This window comes from Amphibalanus amphitrite, unplaced genomic scaffold, assembly GCF_019059575.1.
Source record: "Amphibalanus amphitrite isolate SeventyFive unplaced genomic scaffold, NRLGWU_Aamphi_draft 000911F_arrow, whole genome shotgun sequence".
Lineage (NCBI taxonomy): Eukaryota > Metazoa > Arthropoda > Thecostraca > Balanomorpha > Balanidae > Amphibalanus > Amphibalanus amphitrite.
In genome coordinates, this window is record NW_024882405.1 from 154831 (window position 1) to 176870 (window position 22040).

A 22040-nucleotide genomic window follows, 5' to 3' on the forward strand; every position below is an offset into this window, starting at 1 on the left:
TCATCAGCTGCCGGGGCCAGTAAAACGGATGCAGCGTTGCCACGAACAACGGCCAATGACAACCGCTGCCACAGCCATGCCTGCTCCCGACGGTCCCCGGTGTTTGCGGCCATGCGCGCACCCAATTCCTTCACAAAGGCTCTGGTCGAGGGACCACAGGCACCTGTCGTCTCAAATGCCACTGGTTGGAACATATAACGTGTGGTAAACTTATCGTATTTGCGACATTTGCGCGTTTCAGCGTCCTTAGCTGCAGCGCCGGCTGAGGTGGCGGCTGACGGGAGGTGAGATTCTGCAAACGTATTAACGCAAGTTGCGTCCCAAATCATTGCCTTCCCTTCAGCGAATGGGAACACCGTCATGCCATCGGGCCTTTTGCCGTCGCCGCGGTCGATGCCGGTTGGCTCTAGAATCGCTGGAATGCAAGCGGTCTGCAGAGCGCGCCTGACCACATCGTTGAGTGCAGTATGGCGGGGGTGACGTCCCGCACTCAGACGACAGGTCAGGGCATGATGACCTCTGCTGTCCGCTCGCGCTCCACATCGGCACTGGTGGGGCTGGCAAACATCGGCTCCCACACGCAGGGCAACAGCGATGCGGAGCGTCTCGGGGTCCAGTAGCGTGCCGAGGGCTGCAGAGGGGACGGCATGCAGCCAGGAGCCGCTCTCCGGCGCAGCTGCGGATAGGAGTCTGGCTTGATCCAACTGGTTCCCGGAGGACAGCAGTGACTTCTGAGTCTGTTCTGCCAGCACAGAATCCCATGCGCGTTGGCTGCAAACAGCGTCACCAGTTGGAGGAGCTGCGTTGTCGGCTGCACGGATCCAGGCGTTAACGGTTTGGTCACGTTCCTTGGCCATGCTGGTATGGAGCTCTCCTGGCAGTATTGTTGTCAACAACGGCAAGCAGTGATTCAAGGAGGCAGCGAAGCTGGGCAGCGCGAGGTCTTGTGCGCGTCGTAGGCCCAGGCCGCCAAACCTAGTCGGTAAGCTAGCCTGTTTCCAGGTCTTGTCGTCGAAGTGAACGTTAGTGATGGTTGATGTTGTCACCCTCAATTTTTCGTCCAGTGGTTTTAGCAGTTCCAGTTGGCGGTAAAAGGGGGATACGCGCAGCAAATATTGCAACTTGGGCATCCAAATGCAGTTTCTTAACAGAAATAGAGCAGAATGACTGTCAATGTATTGTAGACGACCGGCCATTCTGTCAAATTCCTCGTACTTCTTGGTAATGACGGCTTCAGCAGCTTCGTCAGTCACAGGCGCTCCTAGCATTATGGCCTCTGATTCTTCTGTGACTGTCGCACCTGGGATGAGCCGGTGTAATTGAAAAACATTACCTTCGCGCTTCTTCTTCGAACATGCCCTCGGTAGGATGATCTCACATTTATTGGGGTTCACATCAAGACCAACCCGAGCCAAGGCAGGGATCACACGCTCCAAATCTTGGCAAACCGTTTCGATGTTACCTCCGATAACCGCATCGTCCAAGTACCATATGTTAAATGGAGACACCACTTCCTTTGACGCTGCTTGCACAGCAAGGGAGAAAACGGCTGGACCGCATGGGTCTCCTTGCTGCAGTCCTGTGGCCGACTCGATTCTGGTGGTGCCAAAGTACAGGGAGCTCGGCTGAGAATAGGCTTGCCACATCAAACGATACAGTGACGGCGCGTGTTGTCTGACGGCGCTAAGGAACTTGTCGCGTCTAACAGTGTTGAACGCATTCCGCATGTCAATCTTGACGAGTACTTCGTTATCAGGCAAGTTAGCTGAGAAATGCCGTACTGCATGCACTGCCGCTTCACAGCCACCAGGGCTGCCGTAGCCGAGCTGAATCGGCCTCAGCTGCTGACCTAGTTCCTGTGTAATTGACCTCAATGTTATCTTGGTAGCAAGTCGCCTGTAGACTGAGCCGACGGCAATCGGTCGCAGGCCGCCATCAGATTTTCTTAGTGCTGTCAGTGACGCGGAATAGAATGCGTCGCGTGCATGCATGGTCTCTCAATGCAAGCCATTCATTAAATTTCTTCATCCCATACTGAGTGGCCTTCGATGTGTTGTCAGGTACAACACTTCTTTCCAGCTCTATTAATTCACGCTCCGTTATTTCGCTATCCATCTGGCGTTTCCACGCGCAAAGGAGACAGAGCTATTATGACCTTAGAAGCTAAACCGAAAATGATGCACCGTTCGCTCTGACCTGCCTTATATACTCTAGTGGTGAGTGCTCGCCCTAAATTCCCGAAAAGTCACGTGCTTAACAATAACAGTATTTTACATTCTCGCGCACTACGAACTTGCTGACCGACCTCCAGAAGATTTGACTACAGCAAGCTATTGAGAAAAAGGTTAATTATGAACTAGATAAGTGACAATAATACAAATAACGTGACTTTTGTCGGGCGATATGAGTTTTGAACGGCCCTTCACCATTATCAAAAGCCCTTCATGATACTTAGCGTCCCTCGCTACGCTCGGGCCGCTCAGCATCATGTCAGGCTTCTGATAATGGTGTCGGGCCGTTCAAAACTCATATCGCCCTCCAAAGTCACGTTATTGTACTATTATCTTATTTTTTGTCTGATCGTTTGCTAAGCGTTGTCTATGTGTTCCTCGCCTAATGGATCATCGGGGATCAGGATGACCGTCTCCTTTTTTAAGGGCATCCCGACGATCCTTTAGGTGAGGAACACATAAAGACCTCTTAGAGAATGATCAGATAAAAATTAGGGCCACGTGCGGTAGCCCCATGCTTTGGGCCAGTCAGAAGGAGTCAAGGTCAAGTTAGATGTCACAGGTCAGGGTCATCCCCGACGGTCCCTAAGGCGAGGAATACATAGCGACCACTAGAACACAATCAGACGAAAATTAAGGGCACTTATGCGTATAATCATGCAGTACTTTTAAAAGTAAGCCAGTACTTTTGACGCTAAATTTCGAAATCAAGATGAAGTCGAAAGTCAGAATAGCTTGAAAATGCTTCTCCTCACTGTAAGGAGCATTTTGGTTCCGTAAACTTTGTGAAAGCCTTATCGTAAAGCACTCTGCTAATATCGATCTGAGTGTGAATGTGATTGCGCATTCAAGGTTATCGATATTCGGTATGAATATGAATCTGAAAGGCGATATAAGACCACAGGCATTCAGAACGAAGCTAAATGTCGATGAAGGCCATTGATATTGAGAGCGAATCTGAATGTCGATGAGGGCCATTGACATTCGGACAAATCTAAATGTGAATGTCAATATGATGCAACTACGAGTATACGCGCATACTGATACTCACCAAGTCAGTTGTCACCACTCCGGACAGGATAACAATTAACAACTTCTCCGCCACGCTGCACATGACACCAAAACACACGCGCGCGCACATCGCGCCTGACTGCTCGCTGACAGCTGTCCACTCGCGAGCGTCTCTGTTGCCGACTGGCGACTTTCAAGGTCACGGCGCCTGAGGGCCGCTCGAGGCTTGAGACTCGACTGGAGCGTAGATGATGCTGGTCGCTGATTGGTCGATGGATCATGGATGCATGCTTATTGTTCAGCTTGTTTTTAGGTGCATATACATGCATACGGATAGTGCATAATTATAGATAGGGATTTTAAAAACGGATGCAGTGTGTCGAAACAACTCTTCATCCGCGACATTTGGGAAGGCGAGCTGGAATTACGAATAATACCCCACGCCACACGAAAACGTGGAGTAGGTACTTATTAAAACTTATAAGTGCGCCTTGTGGCTCAAAATTTAGGGCACTGCACTGGTGTCCTCGTACTGGTATTTAGGTCCTCGTAGTTATTGGTGTAGGCAGCTTTGTGTAGTTATATTTCAGTCAAGTATTCTTCCACTTTCCAGTAACCCGTGCTCCGTTGGGTTGGGGCCGAAAGGCCCAAATACTTCCAGTGACGTACCCAAGGGGGGGGGCCACGGGGGCCAAGGCCCCCCCCCCCTCAGGCCCCAGGATATTTTTTTAAACACTGGATAAAACGTCTTTTACTCGGAAGAAAAATTGATATTAAAGTTTCATGTATGTGCCCTGGGTACCCGAGGGGCCCCTGCAGTCATCCAAGGGCCCACAGTTTCCTGGACCCCTGGTCGCCTAGGGGGCCTCTGGTAGCCGGGGGCCTGGTCTCATGGGCCCCTGATAGCCTGTGGCCCCTAGTCGCCTAGGGGGCCCTGGTCGCATGGGGGGCCTCTGGTCGCATGAGGCCCCTGATCGACTGGGGGCCCCTAGTTGCCTAGGGGGCCCTGATAGCCGGGGGCCTGGTCGTATGGGCCCCTGATAGTCTGTGGCCCCTAGTCGCCTAGGGGGCCCTAGTCGCATGGGGGGCCTCTGGTCGCATGATATTGAGGCCCCTGATCGCCTGGGGGTACCTAGTCGCCCAGGGGGCCCCTGGTAGCCGGGGGCCTGGTCGCATGGGGCCCCTGGTTGCCTGGGGTCCCCGGTCGCCCCTAGTCGCCTGGGGGACCCTGGTCGCCTTGGGCCCCTGGTAGCCTGGGATCCCCTGGTCGCCTGGGGGCCCCTGATCGCCTGAGGGCCGCTGGTCACCTAGAGGGCCCCTGGTCGCCTGGGGGCCCCTGGTAGCCGGGGGTCTGGTCGCATGGGGCCCCCTGGTCGCATGGGGGCCCCCTGGTCGCCTGGGGGCCCCTGATCGCTTTGGGGACTTGATCGCATTGGCCCTTGGTCGCCTGGAGGGCCCTGGTCGCCTGGGGCAGTGGGGCCCCTAGTCATCTGGAGGACCTGGTCGCCTGGGAACCCCTGGTCGACTGGGGGTACCTAGTCGTCCAGGGGGCCCCTGGTAGCCGGGGGGCCTGGTCGCATGGGGCCCCTGGTTGCCTGGGGCCCCCGGTCGCCCCTAGTCGCCTGGGGGACCCTGGTCGCCTTGGGCCCCTGGTAGCCTGGGATCCCCTGGTCGCCTGGGGGCCCCTGATCGCCTGAGGGCCGCTGGTCACCTAGAGGGCCCCTGGTCGCCTGGGGGCCCCTGGTAGCCGGGGGTCTGGTCGCATGGGGCCCCCTGGTCGCATGGGGGCCCCTGGTCGCCTGGGGGCCCCTGATCGCTTTGGGGACTTGATCGCATTGGCCCTTGGTCGCCTGGAGGGCCCTGGTCGCCTGGGGCAGTGGGGCCCCTAGTCATCTGGAGGACCTGGTCGCCTGGGAACCCCTGGTCGACTGGGGGTACCTAGTCGCCCAGGGGGCCCCTGGTAGCCGGGGGGCCTGGTCGCATGGGGCCCCTGGTTGCCTGGGGCCCCCGGTCGCCCCTAGTCGCCTGGGGGACCCTGGTCGCCTTGGGCCCCTGGTAGCCTGGGATCCCCTGGTCGCCTGGGGGCCCCTGATCGCCTGAGGGCCGCTGGTCACCTAGAGGGCCCCTGGTCGCCTGGGGGCCCCTGGTAGCCGGGGGTCTGGTCGCATGGGGCCCCCTGGTCGCATGGGGCCCCCTGGTCGCCTGGGGGCCCCTGATCGCTTTGGGGACCTGATCGCATTGGCCCTTGGTCGCCTGGAGGGCCCTGGTCGCCTGGGCAGTGGGGCCCCTAGTCATCTGGAGGACCTGGTCGCCTGGGAACCCCTGGTCGACTGGGGGCCCCGGGTCGTCTGAAAGTACGTTTATCACCTGATTGATCCCAAATCATCTGAGTGGCTACTGGCTACTGGATATAAGTAGTGACTGGAGTAGGCACTCATCTGAAGGAGCCAATATCTTTCACGGTGCCGGAGATATCACAGAAAAACAAAAAGGCTAAACTGAATACCCCCAACCTTGGCCCCAAAGGCGTCATTGGCTAACACAGGGATTTGGGTCGATTTGCAATCGCATTTCCTCCTAAGTCCTATTTCTCCAATTAATACAGAGTGTCCGACACTCTGTATTAATTGGAGAAATAGGACTTAGGTCAGTGTCCCAGAATTACCCAAGCATTTATTTTCTGGCTAAAAGTACAATTGCGCTCGATTCCTAGTGAAACATATAATAGCCGCGTTTACATAGGGCTAGTTGCCAGATAGTGGAATTCCGATAACGAGACATTTATTCCCCACTATTATATTATATACCTATGTACATATCCGGAATTGGAGGATGTTCAGTAATTGAGGCGCTCGCTCATAAAATGCCGTGCGTTTCATGCACACTCCTCAAGCAAAAATATTTTTACTTTCCAATTTTCCACATTTTCTCAAGGCTTAGACCGTTACAGAGACCGTTTTAATTGACTTTGATGAAGTTGAACACGAGAAATCACAACCAAATGCTACATTAGGTTGTAAAGAACTGAATTGCGTTTTCCCACATACGTGGCGTTTTCTCACCTACGTCTGCACGCAGGAGAGACCGGACCCACTATGCCCCCCCCCCCCCCACCATCGAAAGGTTCCTCATGACTCCCGGGGGCCCCCAGGGAACCTGGGGGGCCCTATACACTGTGGGGAGCGCCTTTGAAAGCAGGTGGCCCCCTACTGGGCGAAATCCGGGGTACGTGCCTGAATACTTCCTTTTCAGTCGATATCTCTTTGAATATAGCAGATATTGCCACCAAATTTTCAGGACCCCTCCGGGCTCCGGGCATCAATTGTACACCTTGTGAAAAAAATGGACGCCAGAGTGACGTCATGTTCTGCTATTTTCGACCAAAAAGAAGGTTTTGCGGGAAGAGCTGTCACGCCTACAGCTTGGATGATGGGGAAAAATGGTTTTGGTATGCCAAAATTAGCCAGTTGAGTCCCGTACCAAGAAATATCCTGCAGTGAGCCAGTTGGCCATGACGGCGGTGAGTGCCGAGTGGAGCCCAGCCCCTGGAGGTGATGCCTAGTGAATCGAACGAACTACCGATTCTTCTAACCGCTGCCAGGTGGCACTCCCTGTCTCCGGTCCGCCCTAGTCTGTGCTTTCTAACGCAGAGACCTGAAGCTTCATAATTCATTAACCCGGCAGGCGGTGGGCCTCCCGGCCACCTTCCGCGCGTTGGGGGGGGGGCAGTTTTTTGCCCCCCCCCCCCCGTATCTCCGAAACTACTGGACGGATCCGGAAAATTCAAACGGCGTTCGATAGCCCTGTCAAATTTGTCGACGAAAACCAAATTTAATTAACCTAGGGGTCACCGATGACGTCACAGGTCAAGTCAAAGATAAAATGTTTCACCGTTCACGGGTCTTCTAGGAAAAGCGCTATAACACCGAGTAAAACGCATTTTGTCGAAAATCAGCGATAGGGCGTCAGGGCGGACGGTGGCCGGTATTCCGGATCGGCCACAGCTGTCCGTCTCTGTCTCTCGGTCCCTGCTCCCCTCGGCCTTCCCCGCCAGTCGGGAGTGGGGGTGGCATTCAGAGCTGCCCTCACCTTTCGCTGGGCGGTCGGCACCTTGTGTGCACCTACCCACCGACCATTACCTGTGTAGTGCCCTACCTACCCACCGACCATTGCCTGTGATCACGTGCCGCCATCGCCAAATACAGCCACTCAAACGTATTTTATCTCTTCGGTCCTTAATTCATTTTTATGCGCCTGATTCTCCACTATTAAACCACCACTTTTAACAACGGGATAATCGATCACCAACTAACCCCAATTGACAGATGGTGGAAGCTAGAGCTAACAAGTAACTATATATGGTGTTCGCTGTCGGCGTAAGCTAAAGTATTTCCAATTTACATTACCAATGAAACTGACTGCAATTTTGCGGTGCGCCTTCTAATATTGTAGAATTTGTTTCCACTTTTGTCTTCTCTGAGTGTCCTTGTTTTTACGGAACTCGGGCGTTTAACGTCTCATTCATAAACTTCGACGGCAATTGAACTGTGAAGTCTCAACTTCTGTGTCGAATTCGTAATTAATCGTTTTTCCATTCGACATTTCCTACCTCTTAACCATACTGACTGCTCCCCGTTTCACAAACAGAATAATTAAACTCACAACAAACAAGCCAACAACACACGATTAGGAGCTCGCGCAGAATTGTTAACACGGTACGGGAAGTAAACATGTGCGCCGGACATCTTCCCCGCAACTTGTCTGCATCTCAGCCATGAGACACATGGGGCAATGATCATAAAAAAGCTTCTGATTTAAGCCGCATTAAGTGTTTTGGGCAATGAGCAGCGAGCGCAATGGTTGATGGGGAATTGTGCACGTGCGCACATGGACGTGCAAAATTTAGACCCCAAAATGACCTGTGTGTTTTTCAGGTCACGCCAACTCAAAAATGTTATTTTACCCTGAATTGATTCGCTAGTATATCGGCCGCAGCCATCCGTCAGTGGGCGTTGTATTGTATGTAAGCACTTGCGATAGAGTACAGATGAAATTGTTTTTAGCTAGTTAAGCTGATAAAGGTAAGTGTTCAATATCTTTTTCCGAGCCAATGTGTGTAATTTTATATCTAGATATGAAATCATAAATACATGCGTCACCCAGAGGTAACTGACTGCGAGTTATGATTATTTCTTTTTATATAGTTATGAGAGGGACACACTAATCATTGCTGTTGATTGTCCATCAGTTCTTTAAATGAGGGATTGACTTTAATCTTTCGAGACGAAATGAGCCTGAGGGGACCTTTGGTTATTTTGTGGGTCTCCATCATTTATCTGTCCTGCCACCAGACACTTTGGTGGACAAAATGCCGGTCTTCTGCTTAGTTTCTCTTGGCTATACTGCTTGAAAAAAAAAATCGCTATAATCATTCGTTATAGAGCGGAAGTAAAGTGTAATGTGTTTTATTTTCAAACTATATCGTTATTATTGCTGAAGAACAAACGTTCTTGATGAAATACTTGCTATATCTGATCAGCTCTGTTATCCATCTCGGCCACCGTCTTCCAGTGTTGGTCCGTCAGTCCGGCCAGCCCTCGGGGATATTCATAGCAAACACTCGGGATTCAGCCTCGCACAATATGGCAAATCGCTCATAAAGTATTTATTACCACAAGATCCTTCCGGTTACCATCCAGTCGAGTCTGTAGAACATTTATTATTCGATGCGAGTAATTGATCCAAAGTCGTCGCGACGTATGTGATATGATTTATTTGGCGATTCTATTTTCCAGCGCCGTTCATGGCTGACACGTAACATTCACGTCTGGCCCAGAGCAGCTGCAGTGGCAGTTCCATCGCTAGCCACGGAGACAGTTCCATCGCTAGCCACGGAGACAGTTCCATTGCTACCCACGGAGACATGTCCAACGCTAACCACAGTGACTGTCCCAACCACGGTGACAGTGCCAACTCACAGGTGATAGTTCAGCCCCATTCAGATTAACGGTCACGTAAGGTCACGGTTAGTTTGTAAACTGACGACCTCCGGCACCCTACCACGCTGATAGGTAAGAGCCATCTCACGGCAACAAGCTGCTGACACGTCCTGCGATTCAGAACCATCTAAACGACAATGGGAGCAGGCAAGAGCCATCAATGGTGGAATTTCAGAGTTGTCAAATGTGACAGATCAGCGCCATTCCATGTGACGTTTTAGATCTATCCTAAATTAACAGTTTATAGCTATCCCACACCGTATAGGAAACAGTACAGAGTCACACGACAGTTTACAGCTGCCTCCGTCAACAGTACGGAAACCTTTCATTGTGACAGATCAAGCTCCAGAGCCATCACGAAGTTAAAGCTGAAAGCTGCCCACGACAATTAATTGCAGTTTGTTCTCAGTTGATTGCCACCTAGTGAATTGGCTTCCAACCCATTTAGGAACAGTATCAATAAATCAGTCAAATGCAAGAGAACTAACGTGCGCGCAAAAAAAAAAAATATTGAAGAAAACCAGGGCCTCGTCTAACATGTTAACTGGGGGGGCAATTGCCTCCCCAGTCGAGCGGATTGCCCCCCCCCCCCCAGTGGCCAACATTTGCCCCCCCCCCCAGTCAAAACGTGAACTTCTCACAAAATTACCTTCCCTGCAATACGTTTTCGTTAGGAGTCTTACATGGATTTAACGAGAAACATTATTTGTTCAAAACTGTTCATACTCCATGACTACGGGAAAAGTCAGAGTTTTGTGATCTATAGAGCTGAGTACCTACTGTGATTCCGTGATTTTGCTACTGTGATTCAAGTAGCAAATTGTCAATTGGCAGCTGACCAGTGACCCACCCAACTCGTGTTTGCGCCCCACCCCCCACTCAATCAAACGCCCAACATGGATAAGTATGCTTATCACTGTCTGGTGGGGCAATGTGAGGGGGTAACACATTAATCTTAACTCTCGCCCGTATTGGTGTTTTTCCAGCCGCGAACAGGGAGGGGGGGGGGGGGCGTTGGACCTTGCCCCTTGCCGTTTCGCCCCTGATCGAGCTAGAGCTTCGCGGAGAAAACCACCGTGCTGCCCGTCACGAGAGGAAGCCGGTGATACCTCATTTTAGGGTCCTAAGTCATCGGTTGACCTTCCAGGTCAGGTCAATGACCCAAAAGTCGGGAAACTCGCGGGACTTATTACAACGTCGTAAAGGGTGGCTGTTATTTTTTGTCGGGGTGCTGATCACGAATATCATGTTAGTTATGATCATAGATAATGTCTTCATGCATTTAGGCCAGGTCGGGTCAGGTCAGGACAGGTCAACCAGTAAGGGTTTTGCCGGGTATTCGTAGTAGGTGGAAACCGCCTCTGGCTCTGACAGCTTCAAAACATGTTACGAAGGCACCAAAACTACTTCGTAAATGTTCAAATGGTTGCTAAATTCGAATTCAGCTCCAAAAACTGGCCTAGAATCATGTAAAACTCGAAAAAGTGAACCGAAGTCATCAAAGGTCAATGACCTGACCAGACCTCCCGGTGACCTTGACGCCCACCCTAATGCATGGGAGCAATATCATATTCCATGTTTGAACGCTTGAAACCACGAAAAGACTGCAAACGCGCGGCTAATGCGAGCCGACATACGCCAAATCGCGATTCCGGCCAAATATGGTCTCGAAAAGTAGGTCACAGGTCAAAGGTCATTACGGTCAGGGTCATGACATTTTCAGAGTAAGTGTAAAATTGACTAACGCGAGGGTACTGAAAGTTTCGTCGCGGTCAGCCGCTTTTACGTGAGCTATTCTTGAAAAACCAAGGGGGTCCGTTCGACCCTCCCCCCTATACGAGCATGGCTCGGATTGCCCTTTTTTGTTTTTTGTTTAAAAAAATCATGGTCTTAGGTGTGACGAAAAATAAGTGGCCTAAATTCGTTGAGAAAACAAGATTTGGGGGTACCCTAGGTTTGGGTCCTTCAGTCTCTGCCCCCCCCCCCCCCCCAGTGAAAATCCCTTAGACGAGGCCCTGAAGAAAACAGTTCAAAGAGCTATTCAAATCCCCAAGATAACCAGTAAGTTATTTATAAAAATAAGCATCAATTTGAAATGGTTCATAGAATACGGATCATAGTAATCTAGCCATATCTCAACTTCTTTCGGAGAGAGAGCTATGCGTTGAACCGCTCCGACATGACAGCTAGCCGTGCGAGTCGTTCCAGTATTGCAGCCAGATGGCGTTGAGGTGGCCGTCCCGTCGGGCGCCTACCGCATCGTACTGAACTGGTGCTCCGGACCGGAGAGCCGCTCGCTGACCAGCCCCTGGGCCGACAGCGTCTCGTCCTCGGCGTGCCGTTTGGCGCGTGGCTCGTCCAGTTCGTCCGCCGAGCGATCGGAGGCCAGTCTCGGCCCGGTGAGCTCCTGAGAGACGGCTGACGGCTCGACGGACGGCCCGCCGCCCACCTCCCGTTTCATCGTGTCAAAGTGGCCCATGCCGCCTCTGAAAACGTCGTCATAAAACCCGCTCGCTGACATTTCGGGCCTACGCTTCATGGGTTCAAAGTGTCCCATATCTCCTCTGAAGATATCGTCATAAAATCCGCTTGCCGACATCTCGGGTCTGCGCTTCATTGGCTCGAAGAGTCCCATGCCTCCCCTGAAAACGTCATCGTAGAATCCGCTGGCGGTCATCTCCGGTCGCCTCTTCGCCGTCTCGAATCCCTCACCAACGGAACCTTCATTAAATCTTCCGCCAGTCGCCTTGTGCATCCTGCCGCCTGCGTGAAATCCTCTCTTCACCGGGGAGAACGCGCCGAAGCCCTGGTTGAAGACGTCGCCGTAGAAGCCACTGGCTCCGAGCCCGTTGGGAGCACGCTTCCAGTTGAGGTCCTCGGAGGCGCCGGGGGCCGACCAGGCCGAGTGTTCGGCTCTCTTGTGTCCCAGCAGACGGCGGAACGCGTGTGGAGGTCGCATGGCGTACGGCGAGTGGGAGTCCAGATCTGTGGGACAAAGAGAGAGAGCGGTCAGTACGGCAGTGTGGGCGGCAGGGCGGCTAGACAGGCGCCGGGTTAATTCTGATGTGATTAGATGCCCGGTCAGTGATGGGATGAGTTAGACCGTAGACGCTCATGCACGGAAAAAAGTGCCACTTGTTACAGCACGCCATGCTGCACCGCTGACTCATCTTCATATCAATTGAGAAATTTATTATGCTTGGCATTATTACAGGCAATTGTAGAGGCAGTCCACTCTACAGCGTTTATTTCTGTCACTCGTAGCCTGCTTTTCTTGCAGTTCGATATCCCTTTATTGTTTTGTCTGGCATCTGACACGCTCCACCATTTTATTGGAAAATGGCCTAAAATGATACCTTTTCGGTGAGTCAGCATATATTTGAAGCCCTCCGACATAGTCATTTGATCTAAGAATGCGCCCACATTTGAATCATTCTACTTCGAAAGCTATTCTTGCAAAGGCAATGGATGGATCATGAAATTGACTGTAGTTTGACATAAAATTTCCATTCCTTGCTCTATTGACGCCACAAGAAAACTTCGAAACTGGCGTTTCTACACTAAACAGGACAGAGGATGGCTACCATCCCCTGTCCCTCCCGCCCCCTCACCTGCCCACACCCACACTCGACCTGCGCGCCCCCAATCTCAGTATACCGGCGACCTCAGGTGTAGCACGTGACTGATCAGCCGACAGCCAGCGGGCTATGAGAGGGCGGGGCTGATCGGTGCGGCCGATCAATCGAACGACGATCGTGACGCATAACATCGCATCAGCCGTAAATGGAACATTATTCACAGGGGGCCCAAACAATGCCAGCAAACAATCTGCGCTGCCGGCTAACCTTCGGGAGGGCTGACCCATCATCAATTCTGCTCTTGGCCCGAAGGCGCTCCATGAAGGCTGTGGTATGGGATAAATATAGCAATATTTTATTGTTTTATATTACATGAGTGATTTGTAGCCTTCTCGATGTGCAAAGCCTACATATTAGACTGGATTCATAAGGCATGACTGAAATAAGCATTGACAGAAAAAAAAACTTTTTTTTTGTCCTGGTAGTTTGTGCGCAGCATAAATCGAGGACAGCACACATTCATCCCCAGCCTTCAAGTTCACCCTGAATCGTAACGGTTTTATTACTGTTTGCCCTGTAAGTGGGCATTGATCCACTTTATCATGACGACGAATGATGCCAAACCTCCTCGGATACAGAAGCAGGCCCTGATTGCATCGCAAACATTTGGGTGTTTGTCTTTTCTTGTACATATTCATATACATCTGTGCTATCAGAGGCATATTGGAAAGAATGGGAACTAATAATGTATGACTGAAGGGAAGCGTTATTATCGTGTTTGATATCACAGCACATTAGACAGCAAAACAATTATTAGTGCTTGATTGAGCATAGCTCATTGTGCACTGGATCGTGCCACAAATTGCAAAGATTGTTAACCTTCTGCAATCAATTCAGCATCAGAAGTGTATCCAAAATGTACACATTCTTCAGTTCATCGCGCATGTTTGTGATAAAACATGCATTGGCATTCGTATGCCTGGAAGAACGCTTAATAGGGAGAGAAGGAGGAGGCATTTGTGAGCGACACAAATGCCTCCTCTCACTCACAAAAGTGAGTGGTTGGTTGGAATAAAATCGGGCCCTGCAACCTTGTGCGCACTGCATGCACGCAAATTCCTCAGGCCCCTCCCCAAGGTAGTTTATGTTTACCTAACAGGCGGCAGATTCAGTATGTGACTGGGCATTTCAAATTGATGGCCTCGTTTGAAGCCCGTTTCTGTAATCAGCGTGCTGATCGCCGCCTGAATGCCGAATTTGCCGCCATTCTGCCGCCGCGGCCCACGCCGCCGGCCTAACACAGTTGAGCGGCCTTCAATCGGAGGAGCGCCGCAGCGGCTCTTCGGCTCCCCTCGACGCGACGGTCCGCCACACCTCGATGGGAAGAGTAAACCGTACAGTACGGCAGTCAAAGTGTCAGCAAAATGGAACAGTATAACTTGTGGGCCTTTCTGCTTGGACTCAGGACTATTTGAACTATTGCCGATATTTTTGTCACAATTTTTGCGAAAAGTAGAAGTTTAGCGCTACATATTATTTGATTATACTTTATGAACGGATAAACAATAAACGGCGTATGCATTCTGATCTTCAACTACCTGGCGGCGCAGTTTCTACCGTGCAGCTAGCACTTGGAATAGCCACATGTGACTCAGTTTCATGTGATACATTGGTAGCGTACGGAGTCGACATTTTATGATGTAATAGGTATGATCTATTTTAACTATTTTATTGCAGCATTGTGGTGTACTTTTGCATATTATGTAACTGACGTGGGTACCAGAAAATCCATCTTATGGAGGATCCGAATAAACTATCTGTATCTGTATCTGTATCTGTTCTCTCTATCTACCTTTATTGGTCCCCTTGGGCTGTATTTGCGTTTCTGACAGTCGAGCAAAGCCTCGTTCGTTAACCACGACATATGACCGCGATCACGGGGTCACTATAGGGATGCCCTTCAAGGTGCTATTTTAGAAAACAGAAGGTGAATTTGTGCAGGGCTGGTATGTAACTACGTCGGATCTACGTCTCACCTCTGAGTGGCAGCACGAGCGCCAGGACTGCGCCCGACTGCAGACAGAACAGGATCCACACCAGACTGGACGGCATCATCTGCGGTAGGACAGGGCTCACTATCACTTCAATAACATGCTGAAGGTCCATTCAAAGCCGCAGAGATAGTCAGTAGGTTAAACGTCAGACAGCAGAGTACAAGCTTCTGGACAACTTATTGTATCAAAACTGGTAACAATGGTCAAACTGTTTGTCTCAAACGACATTTCAGTGACTTTACACCGGGGCGTGATCGGCCCGAGCTTCGAAACTACATACGTTAAGATTTGACAGGCATCAGATTATCAGATTATTGGTGGGTAGTCTAGCCTTGTTTTGAACATTCTCAGAGCTGAAATAGACATGTGCATAATTCGATATAAAGCTCTTAGAAATAATGATTTAGCATATAGTGGTAGGTTTTTTCATCTTAAAGTCAAATCGGGTATTCTTTTTCTTTTTAATGGATGACTCGAACATGTGTTAATTCATTTTGATAGTATTTTGGTGCCAGCCAGATGATCATGTGGCTTTGGCTAGTCACACATTTAGAACACTAACAACTCTGGGGAATGGTGCATTGCCTTGGTTATCAAGCATCCACAAAGCAAATTGCCCCTTCTGTATGTCAGGGTCCAGGAACTGGCGAGTATTCCTCATCGTAAAATGAGGGATGCTTAACAATTCATTGTCTTATTTCCGCCATGCATATGAAATTCGGTCCATGTTTTATGCGTCCTGTAAGCATAAACAAGGCACGACAATCAGTATGATGATACTCGCAACCATCAACAGATGTATTGCACGTGCATTTAGCACAGTGAAGTACACACTATACGTGACTACAAGGACAAACTGGAAACGCTGATATTGTGCAAACGACATCATCAGCACTTATGAACTACCGCCCCATTTAAAACGACGGATGGTCCCCCAGCAAAGCATGGCCAGTAAATTCAGAAGTAACTGTGTGTCCGGCATTCCATTAAATAAACCGTTTAATATCGGTCATCCTCCAGCCGCAGCTGACGGATCGTTCCCTGACGGTCGTTCGCTCCGTCTCACTGTGCAAGGAATACAGTGCAGAGGTCACACAAAAGAAGGTCACCGGTGCCCATTATGCCTGTGGCGTTGCCGCGCGCGGGGGCCGGCATCCGCGAGCCTGTGTGCCTAGGCGGACGGTACGCGTAACGACCCGCAGGATCCAGCTCATCACGGCGGCTCGCCAGCATTACCGAGAGCATTTTTCCGCCCGCGTAATGGATCGGATGGTTTGCTGTAATGCCGGAGCGGACAACCCCATGGCAGGGCCTCTCTGCAGACGGGTTAGCAGCCTAATGTCGCTTAATGGGATGTCCTGTCCTCGGGCAGGCTAAGGTCGATGTCTGCAGGGCCATTTCCTGCACTTACAGGCGAAATTCGAACCAGCTGTGTCTACTTGCTAGAAAATGGCATTCCCGGTAGGTTGACAGTATCAGTGGCCCACTTGGATTAAGTAGTGAAGTGTTTTAAGATCTCTAACAATGTGCTGAGACAATTAAGTTAAGGCTGGAGGTCTCTCCGAGAATGGCACAGGCCTTCAGGCACAGTTGGAGTAATGACCCGTTATCTGTTTGAATAAAACTTTGATAGTCTTACTGTTTGACGAGGTAGTTCGTGCGCCATTCTTGAGTCTTAACTTTCCGTAAGCTTTGTTAGTGGCTTGTTCTCATTGTTATGATGGGCTTATTCCGCACATGCAATGAAACGCCATCCGTTCTACTAACGGTCTCGTAAATTTTTGCAACTGAATACCTTGTTCTTCCCACCGAAACGCTCTTTACGAGAATGGGTCGTCATCAGCAGCCTCTTATTTCGACATGAGTAGGAGCAAAGCTATCTTTTCCAATCAGTTACTAAGTGCTGCTCTTTTGCCTCATGACAGGCTGTGGCAGGTTCCTGGGTTCCATCGGCTGGTCAATGACCTCGTTCTGATCTGGTTCGAAATTCCTTCTCTTAAGGACACTTGAGCCAACATGTCAACGCCCACAAATGCTGGACTCTGCTCCTGCTTCCTAACAACCCAAGTGCTAACGAGAAATGGTGCAACGTATACCTATAAGGTACAACTTATACTCGAACCCGATGAGTTGAAATGATATTCAGCGCTTCGATGTATTTCCCAGTCATCTTTACTCCAACGGCATTGACGTTAGGGACTTGAGGCTGGAAAGCACCAGAAGTGCTTGCATAGTGGGCCGCCATCCTAACCTTTCGGCCACTTTATCCGGTCAGCGGCTAGTTTGGTCGATCGACCCGATACGTGGTGGACTGTTTTCCCTGGAGAGCTCGCCTGCTTTATTCACTTCTCTCTTAGCTCCCATGGGGAAGCAATAGTTCAAAGGGAAAGGAGTTAGCTATTGGCGCAGAAAAGTGCGTGACTGATTTATATACCAGCGTAGGTTGTTTTTAGTGAATCTGAGCTGTTGATAGATTACATAGTGCATCAGACCAGGCAGCATAATCCATAGAATACTCGAGCGCGATGTTTGTACAGTGATTTAAAATTCACCTATACAATGTTTTACATGTGTGTGTTTTTTTTTTAAGGCATTCAGAAACCAAATCTAGTTAGTTTAACCCACGAGCCGCTGGGGGGGGGGGGCATAAAGTTGCCCCCCCTTTACGTTTTGTGAAATATCTCCGAAACCTGATGAGCTACGAACGTGAAACTTGGCATATCTTCAAATGAATACCTAGGCAATGTTTGAGAAAAGTTTGGTGGTTGTAGCACCAAAGATGACGTCACAGTGACGTCATAAAGTTTTGCCGTTTTCCGATATGGACCGTTTCTGACGACGCTGAGCATGAAACTCAACTGTAAATGAACTAGACAGCACCTGCTGTCATCCTAAAACATCTAACTACACTTCCATCTAGCTTCTGACCAATTATCGGTCCTTTATATTCGGTCCCATATATCTGATGTATCGTGAGGAATATGAGAGCCGCAAATCTATAATTTCACATATGACGTCACTGTGACGTCAATTCATATTGGATCAACACCAAATTTGGATACAACCTAGGCTAGGTATTCAGGAAGATGTGTGCAAAGTTTCGCTTCTCTATCTCTTCGCGTTGCGACGATATCGTCGCAGAAGTAAAGGGGGGCAACTATATGCCCCCCCCCCCCCCCAGCGGCCGGCGGGTGGCGCGGAGGCCCAGCGCGGCCGCCGGGTGCCAGTTAGGTACCAGTGTTTGCCAGTTGGAACGAAATTGCAATGCATGAAGCTCATTAATTCGTGTCTTGCGCCAAGTGTAAAGTGTAAGTGGAAAGTACGCCAAGTGTAAATAAAGTGTGGGAAAAAAGTATCATGCTATTCCATTGTTTTCATGAGACATTAGATAGCGTAACTCTTCATCTGTTTTGTAGAAGCACAAGTACCTTTCAAATGACTTTTCAATGCATCTTCAATACTAAAGAAAATAAGACTCGTATACGGTATACCACTAACCCATCACTTCTCACAGATCGTGAAGAACCACCTATAAAAGGACATGAAGCTTATTCCACCCACCAGACCTAAATGGAGTCTTTTATGCCCTTCCATTACGTCTCCATTCCTCTCCATTTACCGCAGTGCCTTCATATCTCTCCATTTACAACAATGTCTCCAGAGATGATCGGGTTACGCCGGGACGAAGACCAAATGCCTAAACCATTATCTGGCATTGATGGACATATATTATATTACCTACACGAGTTCCCTCTTATGACAATGCTTTCATGTGAAGGTGAATGGACGATGGCGCGTTCACGCAGCTCTTTATAGATGGCGAGATAAATGGCTCTCGAATGAATGCATTAATGCCCCGTGCAGGTAGATGTACGCATGAATACAGGTCGATAATTCTTAGATAGTCATGCGAGCAAAATGAAATATGCTCATGAAATTTCAAAATGAGGCCGCAGTGGGTAATTGCAAGCAGTTTTCTGCAGTCTCATCTCTAAGCATAAAGGAGTGTAGGGCTCTGCTTATTTATTTCCTTTTCTTTCGACGGGAAAAGGCTTCTATCTTCTATGAAATAGTTTGCTTATTCAAACCATACGGAACGACTTTTAACTTCGAGGATGCACTTATGCCAAAATCGGGCTATTAATCCACCCTTTCTGTAAAAAGACTGCTTCTTTAAAGGAAATATACCACATTTATAACATGGGGTTTTGGACTGAAATAGCAGTTTTGTAACTTGAGCGGAGACCATCACAAATTAGGAGCTTTTACGGCCCAACCCAAGGCAACGAAATTCCAGTTCTCGTTCCGAAATCATTCCCTTACGCATGAATGTTTCCCTTACGGAAGAATGCCTAGAATGCAGCCACCTGTGCATGGCAGAGGCCCAGTTGTCAGCCAGTCAGCATGCAGTTAGTCGGAGTTAGGTAATATGATTGGTCAATGCGCAATCAGCTTCCTCTGTAAACACTATATAGCCAAAGATGGAAAATATGTTTTCCTATAGAAAGCATTTTTAATTTTTTCCTACTTGTTCTTTTTCTATAATCATGTTAAGCATGAAAACTCACAAACCGTAGCAAAATACTAAGTTGAGGAAAGTAATTTGTTCCCTTTGAGTTCAACCCAATTATACAGACTATAAAAGTAACAACAGACGGATCTTAAACCAGAATCCCACAACCCATAAACCAGTAAAACGCCTTTTGGGCGAAGAACGAGCGAGCGAGATAGTGAGCCCTGCACGTGCAGAAGGGCGAGAGGGTACTTCCAACGGGCTTGTGCAAAGCACCCTTCTAACCGGTCGCTAGCGGTGTACCAAATTTGAACACAATCGGCCCAGCCGTTCCTGAGATCTGGAAGCGGCATTCTGCACGTGCGCACGTGCAAACGGGGTCCAAAATGACTTTTGCACGGCACCCTACTAACCGGTACCCAACCGTGTACCAAATTTGAGCGCAATCGACCCAGCCGTTCTCGAGATCTGGAAACGCCCCCTGCACGTGCGCACGTGCAGTAGCACCCTAACCGCAACACATGGGAATGCATTGCCTGGTGGGTGCCTACCTGTATGCCAAGTTGTAGCGAAATCGCCCCAGTAATTACCGAGTTACTGAAATGGGAACAAATTTGGCACCTCTTATTGTTGTATTTTGCACGTGCACTGGGGGTGACCCACATGCATCGAGAGTATCCTATTTTGGGTAGAAGGGATGCTGCTACCCTACAAAAATTACCGCAAGTCAATCGCCCAAGCGGCTGCTGAGATATGAGCCCCTCAAAATCACTACTTTTGCAAAACAGCTTGAACACCCTTGACTTTTCACGTGGCACGTGCCACGACGGTCACTGAGATACATATCAAAAGTAGTCAATTACGGGGTAGAAGGGATGGGGCTATCAAACAAAAAAGACCGCAGGCCAATCGGTCCAGCGGTTGCTGAGATATAAGCCTCTCAAAAGCGTTACAGGCCGGGCCGGGCCGCTCATACTGAGATTTTTCCGTTATATTGAAAAGACTCACTTCGCTCGCTGCGCTCGCTCGCTCGTAACCAGCGTTCATTGTCGACCACCGATACCAGCGCACCTGTCCCTGCTGTCTATTCCGTCTCGCCACCCTCACCTCGGCCGCTGCTGGTCTCCGGTCAGGTCGGGTCTGGTCTGGTCGGGTCTGGTCGGGTCGGGTCGGGTCTGGTCAGCCGGGACTGCCGGTGGCACCTCCGAGCGGTGGCAGCCCCCGCCTCTGACTGCCCGGATCGGGCCGCCGCACGTCCGTCTGTCCGTCGGCCTGGGTCGCCGCGGGGGCGGACCAGATCCTCGGATCGGACGGCCAAATCGGCGCCGTGTGGCTCGCACAGCGGTGGTCGGCGCACCCCCCACCCCCATTTCACCGGCCCACTCCAAACCAAATCCACATGAAGCACCAGCGTCTTATCATGCGAGGTAGTGAGAGAAACTGTAGAGTGTAAATATTTGTTAATTGTGATGTAAAATCCAAATAGAAAGGGAAATATGGCATGGTAATGAGACTATCATAAGCTGCATTGTTTCACAAGACTTTATATTCTTGTCTAGCATGCTTAGCCAGTGTAAATATTAAACCTCTCGCCCTCTAGACTGCCTGTTTTATTTCCTCACAGCCACTTACCTAAAAATCAGTTTTATGTGATGCATTTAGCGCAGCGGTAGCGAACATATAGCCTAGCAGTAAGCAGTCAGTGTAAGTCAAACCAGGTAGCACTCAATTTAGGCAGCTTAGTAGTTGTAAGAAGTTTAAATAAAAAGCATTTCACAAACAGCTGCCACGCCCACTTCCCACTTCCTGCAGTTACCCTGCTGGAAGTAGCCGTATCCGTTCTACTGGCAGTGTAGGCTGTACCGCAGTACACCGCTGTTCGGCGGTGCAGTCTACCACGTCACGGCCAGACGTCCGACCGGCAGCATTGCTTGAGATGAGGTCTGACTTCAGGCGGCTCATATGTAGACACTAAATGCACTGAGCCAGAGGCGGTTACACACAAATCTCGACCCACCTACGTAAGCCTGTTGATGTCTTGCTCTCATTAGTGGATGTTAAAACCAGGGATGCGGAGCCGGAGCCGGAGCCGGAGCCGGAGCCGCCGGAGCCGGCATATTTTGCCCGGAGCCGGAGCCGGAGCCGTGAAACAATATAACCCGGAGCCGGAGCCGGAGCCGGAGCCGTCAAAAAGGGGGGCGACTCCGGCTCCTTTTCTTACGAGGAAACAATTATTTACCTAGTTCGGTTTGACAGTACAAGGCGTAAAACAATGTGGTATTCAAAATAGCCTTGTTATACAAATACAGAAGCAACGTGTACCAATCCCATCGCCTTTTTTCTTCCACCCGCATTTAATTGATCGCATAGTGGATGTACTGAGTATAAGCCGGAGCCGGAGCCGCCGGAGCCGGAGCCGCCGGAGCCGGATCATTTTACTCGGAGCCGGAGCCGGAGCCGGAGCCGCCATGACATTTCACCCGGAGCCGGAGCCGATTTTTTTCTCCAGAGCCGGAGCCGGAGCCGGAGCCGTCTGAAATTTCTACGGCTCCGCATCCCTGGTTAAAACCAATAAGAAAATTGCAAGCATTTAGAAAAAGAGACAAAAACGCATTAACAGCCGTAGATTCATAATAAACTCAGCATCTCTTACG

At 50.0% G+C, this 22040-nt stretch overlaps 1 protein-coding gene across 1 annotated transcript; it reads right to left on the minus strand.

Moving 5' to 3' along the window:
* Nucleotides 1–11251: 11251 nt before the first annotated feature.
* LOC122367968 lies at nucleotides 11252–20622 on the minus strand. The gene is made up of 3 exons (XM_043341539.1): nucleotides 20494–20622; nucleotides 14856–14934; nucleotides 11252–12226 (listed from the first exon to the last, which is right to left on the minus strand). Exons 2-3 carry the CDS (start codon nucleotides 14932–14934, stop codon nucleotides 11493–11495), a joined length of 813 nt encoding a protein of 270 aa, XP_043197474.1. The 5' UTR covers nucleotides 20494–20622; the 3' UTR covers nucleotides 11252–11492.
* Nucleotides 20623–22040: the final 1418 nt, after the last annotated feature.

Coding starts and splice junctions, on each gene's coding strand:
- LOC122367968 (XM_043341539.1), bottom strand. CDS start 14,934: ATGATGCCGTCCAGTCTGGTGTGGATCCTGTTCTGTCTGCAGTCGGGC. Junction 12,227..14,855: donor GCTCGTGCTGCCACTCAGAG/GTGAGACGTAGA, acceptor TTTGTCCCACAG/ATCTGGACTCCCACTCGCCG.